The sequence below is a fragment of the Scophthalmus maximus genome, chromosome 4 (genome assembly GCF_022379125.1).
Source record: "Scophthalmus maximus strain ysfricsl-2021 chromosome 4, ASM2237912v1, whole genome shotgun sequence".
NCBI classification, from domain to species: domain Eukaryota; kingdom Metazoa; phylum Chordata; class Actinopteri; order Pleuronectiformes; family Scophthalmidae; genus Scophthalmus; species Scophthalmus maximus.
Window position 1 is genome coordinate 1,449,924 of NC_061518.1, and position 12,742 is coordinate 1,462,665.

Consider the following 12,742-nt stretch of genomic DNA (forward strand, 5'->3'; position numbering starts at 1 on the left):
TAGATCCTCGGCTCGCACAACGCTCACAATTATCTGACTGATTTGGCGACGGGCAGCCCCTTCGACAGGCAGCGTCTCGATTTTCTGTATCGATGACCTTCAGGGCACAATTAGACCCCACTGAAGTACAGGTACAAGGACAAGTGGAGCCCTCGACAAACGTTCCCACCTTTTATTTCCTCGCTCGCGTTTCTTTATTTGCTCTTCGGCAGCTTTGCAAAAGACCCCGCAGGACGATTTATGCACCGGAGCAGCCGCTAACTGGCTCCTGTCGCAGCAAATCTGATCCGTGGAATCTGATCTAATTCCTCAGAGAGAAAGAAGATGTTTTCTTCTTTTCTTCTCATACATCTTCCTTAAAGTTTATTCTACACAATCTGCATCGTCCACACGCATCTGTGTGGGTGGCCGGAGATGATTAATGCAAAAGACCCCCTTCAGTTGCCACAATTAAATCATAATGCCGCCGCGGCCCCTGGAAGGATTCGCCCAGTGCACTGAGGACACAGGATGTTCCGAGCGTGGGCGGCAGAAGGTCCGTTTCAAGCCACTGTCTGTTCTCACGTTGCAGAACGTTCCCTGCATGTCAAAGGGATGACGGTGCAGCTTTGATATTCATAATTAATATTTCATCTTTTGTGAATTTAAAAGAAAAGAATGTTATTAAAAGAGAAAGAATATCAAAAGGAGAGAAATAATAAAGACATTGGTCTGAATATTAATATATCATATGGGGGGGGGGGGTACCTTGCTCCGCCCTTTTTCTTTTGAACCCTCGGGACAAAGGCGCCGCTCCGAGTTCACTGGATCGGTAAATAACATACCACACTTGGACAAGTTCGCTCTGTCGGCGCGGCGTCCTTCAGAGGCGCTCGCGTGCGTCACTGGTGAGGTAATTAAGGGTTGTGGGTTCGGGACCTTCTCTGCTTCTGTCTGCCTCCACGGCAAAAAACGCTTGTCCTTAAATAATGCTCCGTTCGCTCCCTTCTGTAATTGCAGTGTAGAGAATAAAAACCCGGTGACAGTTTTTTTTTGTTTGTCTTTTTTTGAAGCAACAATGATAAGAATCTGCCTCGTCCATCTCTGCCCACACACACACACACACACACACACAAACACATTGTCTCTCCCCAGTTGCGAGGACACTCATTGACATATTATATTCCCCTAGCTGCTAACCCTAACCCAATCCTAACCCTAACCCTAGAACCAAGTCTAAACCCTCAAACAACAAACTCACATGTAGAAAAACATGTATACACACACACACACACACACACACACACACAGACGCACACACACAGACGCACACACACACACACACACACAGACGCACACACATAGACGCACGCACACAGACACACACACACACACACACACACACACACACAGACGCACACACACACACACACACACACGCACACACACACACACACACACACACACACACACACACACACACTGGCATTAGAAGAGCCCGAGTGACTTGGTGCTAAAGTGATTGACCAATCAATTGTTGTCAATCAACAGAAAATGATTTGATTCGATTCATTTATTGGTTTAAAACAAAGAATCGTGTCGAATGCAGCGTTCGTTTCGTTACAGCTGTCCGGATGGGAGTGATCTCAGTTTGTTTATAGACCAAAGAATTGGAAAAAATATATATTTTTTGACCCGATGATGGCGCTACACCAGGGCCGGCCCAAGGCGCAAGCGAGCCAAGCGACGGCTCAGGGCCCCCTGGCCACCGAGGGGCCGCCGCGCCCAATGTAACGATAGGCACGATAGAGCCACGGTCAGTCAGACAGTTATGAAGTTAAAGATAAAGGCAAATATCACCAAAAAAGGACACGCAAGACTAATTTCGATGTTTCACCATGAACATTCAGTGGCTAGCTCGCCGTCCAACAAGCCTTCAGTTCAGTCGAGGTATCCTCGGCTAACGTTAGCTAGCTAACCTAAGAAAATATAACGACAGCTAGTTTCCCCTCAGTACTGTGTCACTTTGAATATTAAAGTGCAAATTGAACACTGGACCACTGTTGTGAGTTGTGGCTACGTTTAAGATTAATAACCATAGAACCATAAAGGCTGACATTCGGTATAATGTGAGCAACACAGCTACAACTGATTAAATTGCTAACGGTTAGATTTACAGAATGTGTGCGAACGATCAAGCATTGAAATAGTATTAGAGGCCGTGAGGGGGCCCCAGATCAAATTCTGCTTAGGGCCCCATATGAGCTAGGGCCGGCTCTGCGCTACAGCGAAGCGCTCGCGATCAAATTCATCTTGAGAGGAGCAAAAGTGAATGAACCACATTTCATCATCAAGTCACAACTCATCGCATTAGTGGTTGAGACGTCTCACTCAACACTTCAAATGCGAACCTCATGGTGGCGCTACATCACAAAAAAATTCCACGGCAAATCCATCCAGAAGAGTTTGAGATGTTTTAGTCCTGAAAATAAGACTGAGCCACATTAATAGAGTCACGGCAAATGGAATGCTCGATTGATATTAATCAATAATGAAGATAAACATCCAATCTCTCGATATCTCGGTTCATGTTTTCAGTTTGAAATATTCACTATTGCCTCTGGAAATCCAGCCGTTCGGATCCGATCCAGGATCAGTCTCCCTGCACTAATAACTGTTGTTGGACAAGATTCCCAATTAGTGTCGCGTTACATAACACACGGATGAATCATAAAAACTTCAACATGTCTTGAATGCACAAGGGCTCTGCTGCTGCTGCTGCTGCTGCTGCTGCCGGGACTTGAATCACTTCCAACGTGAAGTGTCTCGTAATCGTCAGACGTAGAAAAAGAAGAGGTCAGTAACTCGCCTCTCAGGATGCTGGTGAAAAGAAAATCAATAACGTCTGAACTATTCCAGGCGTCTCACAGACACAACGTGGCAACTGGAAGTGACAAGGGAGGTCGCGTGGAAGGAGAAGATCCAAACGGGCTGGAAGACGTTGGACGGACGCAACGTCCTCGTTTCTCATGACGTTCGACACTGATGAGTGGAAAAGATCCGAGTGTGAACACACAATAGAAGAAGCTGAGATTCTTCTAAATATGACACTTGCAGTATCCAAAACACACAGTTTTTCTTCCTTCAAAGAAATAATGTTATATAATAGAGCAAACATTGTCTAATAGGAAAACCCCCGTCCGGTGACCCTACTGTGATTTGACCACGAGTAGTCAGAGTCAATCCTGGCAGTTTGAAATATATGTAATGTACATATATTCCAAATGATGAGGGAGGGGAAAATGTGCACGTGTCACTGTCAAACCCTCAACAGATAAATCTGAGAGGAACGAAGACAAATCAGTTTTGATTCCTTTTTCCAAATGCAAAAAAAGAGAGGGTGGAAACCAAACCAGAGCAAAAACGATCAAGTTAATACTTGACTTAATTTCATTATGCTAACACAAAGTAAATGATCATATTGCTCCATGTCTACAATGGATGTATATGAGTCAGTATACTGGATTTCTTTATGAGAATGATCATCTATAATGTTGTATTTTAGCGTGTTAGCCTCAAACACAATTAAAAACCAATGAATGCAGCTTCACACTTTACTAAGTGCTTTTGTTTATGAGCTTATTTAATTCTATTTCAGTGTAATTTTAGTTTATTGGGTGTTTTTAGCCATGAGCTTATCATTTTAAAGGTGTCTGTCTTGCATTGATTTACCGACTGGTGGATGTGTGAAAGAAAATTTCATGATTCATCAAAGAATCTTGAATCTTGAACCTTCAGCAAAACAAAAGGTTAAAAAACAACAACTGACATTTGAATAAAACCATGGGAAGTTCAGCTGTTGCCGTGGAGCCTTTAAAAACGGAAGACTCAAAAGACGACAGTGATGAGACGATTCGCTGTGGTTTGTAGTTTTCATCTAGTTCTTCCAGTTTTCTGATCCAAGTGTGGCCACGTCGACCGCACCGGGAACATCGCCTCCCAGTTCACGGACCCAGCGTCACCGAGAGCAGGAACGTCGCAGGAACCGGATCGACAGTATCTGGAGAAAATGGTTCGTCGCTTGAAGAAGAAGTTTGTGTCTGAAAACAGGGATGAATAAGGAGGAGGATGTTTGAACTGGAAAAAGAAGAAACGCAACGAGTTGAAACGAAGCATCGAACGAACAGTTTCCGAGGAGCAGCTTAACGCCGGAGGGAGTGTCCAGGACGGGACGCCTCCTTGCATCCGGTCTCACAAAAAAAGAAATTTTTGCCCAAAAAAAACGCAGAGTTTCACCTGATCAACATGTCGTGTCTTTTGTTTCCACCGGTGTCGTGTGTCGATCTCGACAAATAGACCATTGTGCAGCCCGACGCCGTCGCTCCTGGATCAATGGAGACAATCAGCGGAGGCTTAATGAGGCCGTTTGGTGATGATGCACATTCGAGAGCAGCTTTCTCTTCTGACAAATTATAAAACATGTTGATTTACACCCGTTTGAAACAAACAGACTTAAAGGAGTTCACATCAGATTGGAAGAGGGAAAATATCCACCAACCATGAACTCATTTCAACCGACGTTCGCCTGCCTGACTGTTAATGTTGTTGATGTGTTTACACATGAATATTATGAAAGTGCGGCGCCTTATCGTCCCTCGCGGCGTCACAACCGCGTGATTTGAAATTCGTATTCTGTTTACTTCACAGTTCGAAAGACGGCTCCGATTGATTTTTGGGGAAAACACTGATAAGACCCGCAACGCCGAGCTGCAGCGTCATCAGAGACGATGCGATGCGGTCAACTTTATTTTCCCACTTGATCGGGCAGCCTGCAAAAAAAATGGTGCACGTGTCAAATCGTCCATCTGTGGAATTGTCAAGAGGGCGAACATCTGTACCAACAGGCAGCGTTAAAGCTACAGGGTGTAATACTTAGAAGAACTTATTCTCAGAAATTGATTATATTGTCCATATCCATGTGTTCATATTTGTATAATCGCAATGTTTTTTGGCAACTGTGAATGAGTTAGATGTAGTTCCATGAGTTGGACCCGACCTCCGTGTGAGTCTCCATGTTTCTACGTCCTGTTGAATACGGTTGTTGAACTAAACGCTCCAGAACACGTCGCGTTCACGTTGAATTTACAGACGCTGCCGGAAACCGGAAGTGGAATCAGCGGTGCGCCGCCATAAAGTGTCCCCTGTCTCGAATCAGCGGTGCGCCGCCATAAAGTGTCCCCCTCTCGGTTGGTTGCGATTTGCGACCTGACCACCAGATGTCGCCAGAAAATTACAAAAAATGACACATGGCTTTAAGTTAGTTCCCCAACTTTGAACTTTGAGGTTGTTTTATTGTATAGAAAATACACAAAGCAGTGTCAGGTCAGAAAAACAATGCGATGGTTTGAGGAAAGTGGAAGCGCCGATGTGATCGCACGTTTGATCTAACCCTTTTAGTCCAGAACGATGAGCCGCAGATGATTCGACTAATAAACCAAAATGTCAAATGTGTCTTTTACAGAACGCTGCGGTCGGCTGTTTCTCCTCCAGTTGTTAACTGATGAGAAATGTCAAAGACTCGCCTGAGCCCCGACTTATATTCACACTGAGGTGAAATGCTATTTTTTTCATCATATGATCAAAAATGTTCCACTTCAAACTGTATTCTCTCCGCTGGGGGAAAACGTGAAAATGTGCTGACGCTCACTCATCAGACGTTGTGATAAAGGGAAACTCTTACAGGGACTCGGTGAAGTAGTTTCACTTCTCTACATGAGCTTTTAGCTTGTTCTTCCTCCCACTAAATGGTTCTCTGACAGGCGTTTCTGCTCTTTGACGATCCCTAGAGGTTTCAATTCAGACGGAAAAAGAACTGCGCACATGGAATCCTCATCGTGCGGCAGCGGGGTCAGAGGTCAGGAGGAGAGTCTGGGGAGCAATGGCCTGAAACACTTCCTTCACACGTCTGGATGGATTCACAAATGCACAGATTCATTTTCCTGGTGCAAAGCGTAGGGTGCGGAGGAAATGTCCTTCCTCTCTACTATTCCTTGACCTCAGTGGAAAACGTCACGAGGTCAAGGAAAGGTGTGACGGACGACTGATGGGACTTAGGAAAGGCCGACAGCGCTGCTCAGAGAATCCGACTCCACTTTCACTAAACGACGTCGTCATGCGACGGCGGATGTTGTTGACGCGTCTGTCGAGGTGAAACTACACATTTCCGAAGATGAACTACAAAAAATGCAGCGGGTCCATCAGCATGCTTCAGTGTTTTACCACCGCGGGACATCAGATGTTATAATTCATATGTAACAGTAACTTACATCAGGGTCATATTCATACTCTTCTTCTTCTTCTACTTCATCTTTGGATTGAATCGTTTACGTCCGTACATGGCACGTCATGTTAAATATTGCTGCCACAATGAATTGTGGGTCGTCTATTTCTCCTTTCCTTTCATAGGAAAGTCCAGTGTACTCTCTGCGAAAGGAGACAGGAAAGGAAGCATTGAAGCTCCTTTCCTAAGCACTTAGAGAATCCGAACAGCTCTTATCAGGGCTGTCGATAAAATACTTCCAAGGTCATTTCAGGATTTAGGAAACTTCCAAAGCGAATTTGACAATTCGACCACACCACAGATGTCGGCATGGATGCATAAATACACAGATTAATTTCCCGGTGCAGAGCAATGACTGTGTATGAATCCTGACAGCTTTCTCCCCAAAAATGAGGCCAAAACCTCTGGATTGACCCCTGCGGAAATTACATAAACCCCACCCACTCCATAGTGTGCATGGGTCACTATACCTGATAGAATTTATTGTAAAAATTCCTGAGAGCATTTTCAGATGAGTAATTCAACAAAGTAATTTCTATCATGCGTGCAACTCACAATTATTTTCATTATCCAAGAATGTATTGATTATTTATCTCGATTAATCGATTAGTTGTTTGGTCCATAAAATGGTGAAAAATGTCAACTGTGTTTCCCAAAACTCCAAGCTGATGTTTTGTTTTTTATGTCCAAACACAAAATGCATATTTTGCTATGTGTCACAGAGGAGCAAAGCAACCAGAACATATTCACATTTAAGAAGCTGAAATCAGAGTATTTTTACGTTTTTATTCATAAAAAATGATTAATTGACTATCAAAAATAGTTGGCGATTAATTTTGTGAATTACTAATAGATTAATCGATTAACTGTTGCAGCTCTACACTCTCATTTTTAAATGCTTATTGTCTTATTCTGTATTTATTGTATTTTGTATTTTGACAATAAAGTTTATTCCAAAAGGGCACGTGTTTCCGGTCTAGCGAGGCTCCACGTCAGAGTGGGGGTCACGTGTGGGCATTCGAACATTTGATTGGTCTCCGTTTGTGTCTGTCACAAATCCTCGCCAATATCAGCCAATGGACCGTCGAGCCGCACCGGAAGAGGAGGGCTCGACAGCAGTTTAAGAAAGAGGAACGACTCCATTTTGTGCCAAAAAGCCGGTAGTTGTATTCTGTCGAAGTCTCGTCCACCTCCAAGAAAACATGAGGGAAATCGTGCATCTCCAGGCGGGTCAGTGCGGAAACCAGATCGGAGCCAAGGTCAGAAAAACATATTTTGTATTAGAGAATTATAATTAGTAGTAATTTTAATGTAGAGACGGTGTTTTCTGCTCGGACAGCTGGTGCTTTGTGTCCCAGCAGACCACGCCCTGCGAATCAATCAGTGCTACTAAACACTAATGTTCCTTTTAACGATTCACTTTAACTCTTGTGGCTTTTTGGTTCGTCTCTAAGAAACAATATGCGACCAATAAAATTAAAATTCTATATATTTTTTGGGCATATTGTAATTTTTGTTTAAATCATCAATTTCATCCATTGTTGAATAAACAAAACGTTTCAGAAGGGGATTAACAAAAACCCGCATAACGTCACCAGCGGAATTTAATGATAACAATGTTCTTTAAACGGAACCATTGTTCTTCGGTCGGTCGGTCGGTCGGTCAGGGAACACCCGCCCTCCGGCCGCAGGTCCAGAAGCACCGCCCGGCGCTGTAGGCCTCGACGAGCCCGCAGCTGCTCCACCGAACAACACACTCCTTGTTATTCACCACCGAACTGTGAAACCACGTTTTATTAAAGTATTAATAGGACAAAGGTTCCATTGAAAGAATATTTTGTCATTTAATCCCGATAGTAACGTTATCCGAAATTTAAATCGGTGTTTAAAACGTTTGTTTAATGAACAATGAACATTTTACAACATGCCATGAATTTTTTTTTTAATTCGTAGATTAATAGTCACATCCGGGTACCCCACAGTCCGCGTTAACCCGTCGGTTAGTCGGAAGTTAGTCTCTTAACCGACCGGTAGTGACGTAGCAACAGACATTTCAAACTAGTAACCCGCGAGTCGCAGCCAATAGGCGACCAGGGAAGACAGCGTGGCGGGAAGTCGAGCTCGTTTTTCGAGAAACAATGTGCCAGAGTGTTAAGAAAATAAATGAAAAATAATAATAATAATGCATAAATGGCAGCAAAAATATAAAAATTGAAAATATACAAGACATAAGCTATATATATATGTATATGTATGCATGCATTAATGAACCACAGTCTAAGAGTGTGTTAGTGTACTTTTGGGAAGAAGCTGACGAATAAAGTAATATTGTCTCTTGATAGTAATTAAAACTGTCTGATCAATGGCTGCGTCATGATCGTAACGAAGCTTCGTTCACTCTCTGTCTCACAGTTCTGGGAGGTCATCAGTGACGAACACGGTATCGACCCGACCGGTTCGTACCACGGTGACAGTGACCTGCAGCTCGACAGGATCAACGTGTACTACAATGAAGCCTCGGGTACGTTTACTCTGTATATATGTACATATCTTTTTGAGAACAGTTTTGTTCTCCTATTTTTAATTGTATTTTTGAAACCCTGAGTGATACTGTGCTGCGACAAGTGAATTTCCCTGAGCGGGATGAATAAAGTTGTCTGTTCTATTAAACTCAGCTTGCTATTTAATTCATTTTTAAATTAGTGTTGTCAAAGTTATTAACATGTTTGTCTCCCGATGTTTGTAGGGGGTAAATACGTTCCCCGTGCTGTGCTGGTGGATCTGGAGCCGGGCACCATGGACGCCGTGAGGTCGGGACCGTTCGGCCAGATCTTCAGACCCGACAACTTTGTGTTTGGTACGTTGTAAATTTTTAATGGTTAAGAAACTTTAAACCACCACCACTCGTAACGCTCCTGAGTTCTGTGAATCTGACTCCTTGTCGTTGCCTTACAGGTCAGAGCGGTGCTGGTAACAACTGGGCCAAGGGTCACTACACCGAGGGAGCGGAGCTGGTGGACTCTGTCCTGGATGTGGTGAGGAAGGAGGCGGAGAGCTGCGACTGCTTACAGGGCTTCCAGCTCACCCACTCCCTGGGCGGCGGCACCGGCTCGGGTATGGGAACCCTGCTCATCAGCAAGATCCGCGAAGAGTACCCCGACCGCATCATGAACACGTTCAGCGTGGTGCCGTCCCCGAAGGTATCAGACACTGTTGTTGAGCCCTACAACGCCACACTGTCGGTCCACCAGCTCGTAGAAAACACAGACGAGACCTATTGTATCGACAACGAGGCTCTGTACGACATCTGTTTCCGCACGCTCAAACTCACCACCCCCTCTTACGGTGACCTCAACCACCTGGTGTCCGCCACCATGAGCGGAGTCACCACCTGCCTCAGGTTCCCCGGGCAGCTCAACGCTGACCTGCGCAAGCTCGCCGTCAACATGGTGCCGTTCCCCCGTCTGCACTTCTTCATGCCGGGCTTCGCTCCCCTCACGAGCAGAGGCAGCCAGCAGTACCGGTCGCTCACCGTGCCCGAGCTCACCCAGCAGATGTTCGACGCCAAGAACATGATGGCCGCCTGCGACCCTCGCCACGGCCGCTACCTGACGGTGGCCGCCATCTTCCGTGGCCGCATGTCCATGAAGGAGGTGGACGAGCAGATGCTCAACGTGCAGAACAAGAACAGCAGCTACTTCGTGGAATGGATCCCCAACAACGTGAAGACCGCCGTCTGCGACATTCCCCCCCGCGGCCTCAAGATGGCCGCCACCTTCATCGGCAACAGCACCGCCATCCAGGAGCTGTTCAAGCGCATCTCCGAGCAGTTCACCGCCATGTTCCGCCGCAAGGCCTTCCTCCACTGGTACACCGGCGAGGGCATGGACGAGATGGAGTTCACCGAGGCCGAGAGCAACATGAACGACCTGGTGTCCGAGTACCAGCAGTACCAGGACGCCACCGCCGAGGAGGAGGGCGAGTTCGAGGAGGAGGGCGACGAAGACCTCGCCTAAGTGTGCCACGTTTGCAACATTCAGTGTTTCAAAGTGTAACGTTCAAGTGTTCTAGTGAAACTTTACGTTACATATGTTCAAAGTGTAAATTTAAGTTGTGTTCTTTTTAAATAAATGTTCTTAAGTATATTCACTTTGTCTCTGGTTTTAATAACCTACATTATGATAATGACCTCATATTCATTCAGCATGAATACACTCTGTTCTCCAACCACACACTTCACAGCTGACATGGATCATAAGTTTAATACCGGATCAAAATTCCCAACAGTGAGTCGTCATGTGGCTGTTGAAGCGTTTTCAATGATCCGTACATCTGTAATCAGCTTTACATATTTAGTATATGACCCGTAAATGGTGCTGATATGTTACGGTGTAGCTCAAACAATTACAATTTAATGAAAAAGTTTAATGTTTTCCATCAGCTAGTCAACGAAAATGTATAATATCCTAGACTCACATGTAAACATAATGTTTAATCATTTTTTAATAATTATAATTTTGATAATTATGACCTACAGTTCAATATAAGGATATAAAATATGAATTCATCATACAGATACTGTTTCTCTGTCTAGTTCAGTATAATCAACCACAGTCATGAGGAAGCTGACGACCTGACAGTTGACCTGAAGATGATCATAGACGCCCTCCACATGAGTAGAGGTCAGAGGTCACGGCTATTCATACAGAGCTTTAGGAAAATGTGCACAAGTTACCGGGACAACCGCAGCCATGGCGACATTTCTTTAACTGATTTTAGGAACTGTTCTAATATCTTCTTTTTTGTGTTGTCAGCTGCAATTATCAAAGTTTTAAAAATAAAAACTTGATATAATTTAGCTCTAATATTGTACATTTCTATTTCTTAAATACCCGATGAAAAGTGCAGAACTCTCCTCTGCTCCGGTGTGTTTTATTAACTAGTGAACGTGTTTGTGAAGAGTCGCAGGAAAGAGCAGTTTCCCCCGGAGACACTGGGACGTGGCAGAGGTTCCGGTCTCGACCAGCAGGGGGCAGCGCCGCTCGCTGAACCGTCCTGTCCCACAGCAGGTGAGTGACGACGTGTCGTCCATCTTCATTTATGTGATCACCACATGCAGCTCAAACTGAAACCCACATAATATGAGCGCTGTGAACATGTATTTTTATTATTCTGTTGGTCTTTTTCATCTTCTTCACCTTCATTTGTTAATGTTAATTTAAAAAAAAAAGCCCTCATCAGTGGTGGACAACACACACTGTAGAAAGTGTGTTGCAAGAAAAGTCATAAAAACAAAAGTCCAACAAAAACAAAGGTTTTTGAATCAAAATATGGTAAGTATACTTTCTCATTATGCAGGACGGCTCATTTTATTTTAATCTACATATATATCACTGGATAATGATTACTGTTGACATTGGAGCTAATTTAATGACAAACGTCTGGACAATCTGTGAATCTCTCTTAATTATGCCTAATGTAAAAAATAAAACACCCATGACTTATTATGATTATAACTATTAAATAATGTTGTCAAATCAATGTTGCGGGTGAAAAGTATATATGTATAAAGTAGCAAAAAATTCCCTCGTCATGGTTACAATATTTGGGGCCAACTAAGCGGCTGCCACCAGGGGGCCACCAAGAGCACTTGAAATGTCCCACAAGAAAGCTTGATTATTTAATTTTTTATTGATTTTATTATATACATTTTATATCATGTCAATGGCAATCATGGGGCTATCATAAGAGTTTAAATAACCAAAATATGACCACACTACCATATTCCTCAGTTCCATCTTTTAAAAAAATAAGTCCTGAGGAAAAGTTATTTTGCAAAAGTTATCGTTTTATGGCCCAGCCCCTGTGCAGAGAAAAGAGGGGTGGGGCCTCCAAATCAAATTCTGCTTAGGGCCCCATGTAGGCCAGGGCCGGCTCTGACAGTAATAAATAGTTGGTTGCGGTCAAGACTCTTTTTGGGGGTGTCCTCATACTTTTGGTCTTGTCAGAAGAACGTACAGTACAGGCAGGTACATTGAGTTTAGGGCCGCAACTAGCGATTATTTTCATCATCGATTGATCTGTTGATTATTCTCTTGATTAATCGATCAGTTGTTTGGTTCATGATATGGTGAAAAATGTCGATCGTGTTTCCCAAAAACCACAAGACAATGTTTCGTTTCGTCCACACACCAAAGATCTTCAGTTCGCTGTCACAGAGGAGCAAAGAAACCAGAACATATTCACATTAAAGAAGCTGAAATCAGAGAATTTTGACCTTTTTTCCCATAAAAACTACTTGAACCGATGAATTTATCATCGAAATAGTTGCCGATCAATGAATCGATCGATCGATTAACTGTTGCAGCTCTAATTGAGTTTGTCTTTGTAGCTGCATATTTTCATAACCCAATTACTCATTTG

General features: G+C 43.8%; 1 protein-coding gene and 1 long non-coding RNA gene across 2 annotated transcripts; one reads left to right on the plus strand and one right to left on the minus strand.

The window, feature by feature from the left end:
- Window positions 1-761: 761 nt before the first annotated feature.
- LOC118302341 lies at window positions 762-5,073 on the minus strand. The gene is made up of 4 exons (XR_004790514.1): window positions 5,036-5,073; window positions 4,276-4,363; window positions 3,712-4,079; window positions 762-987 (listed from the first exon to the last, which is right to left on the minus strand). It is a non-coding gene; the product is annotated as an uncharacterized LOC118302341 (long non-coding RNA).
- Window positions 5,074-7,420: 2,347 nt separating this feature from the next.
- Window positions 7,421-10,464, plus strand: LOC118302511 (tubulin beta-1 chain-like). Its single transcript, XM_047331493.1, has 4 exons — window positions 7,421-7,578; window positions 8,732-8,840; window positions 9,066-9,176; window positions 9,275-10,464. The coding sequence occupies exons 1-4, from the start codon at window positions 7,522-7,524 to the stop codon at window positions 10,333-10,335; spliced, it is 1,338 nt and encodes a 445-aa protein (XP_047187449.1). The 5' UTR covers window positions 7,421-7,521; the 3' UTR covers window positions 10,336-10,464.
- Window positions 10,465-12,742: the final 2,278 nt, after the last annotated feature.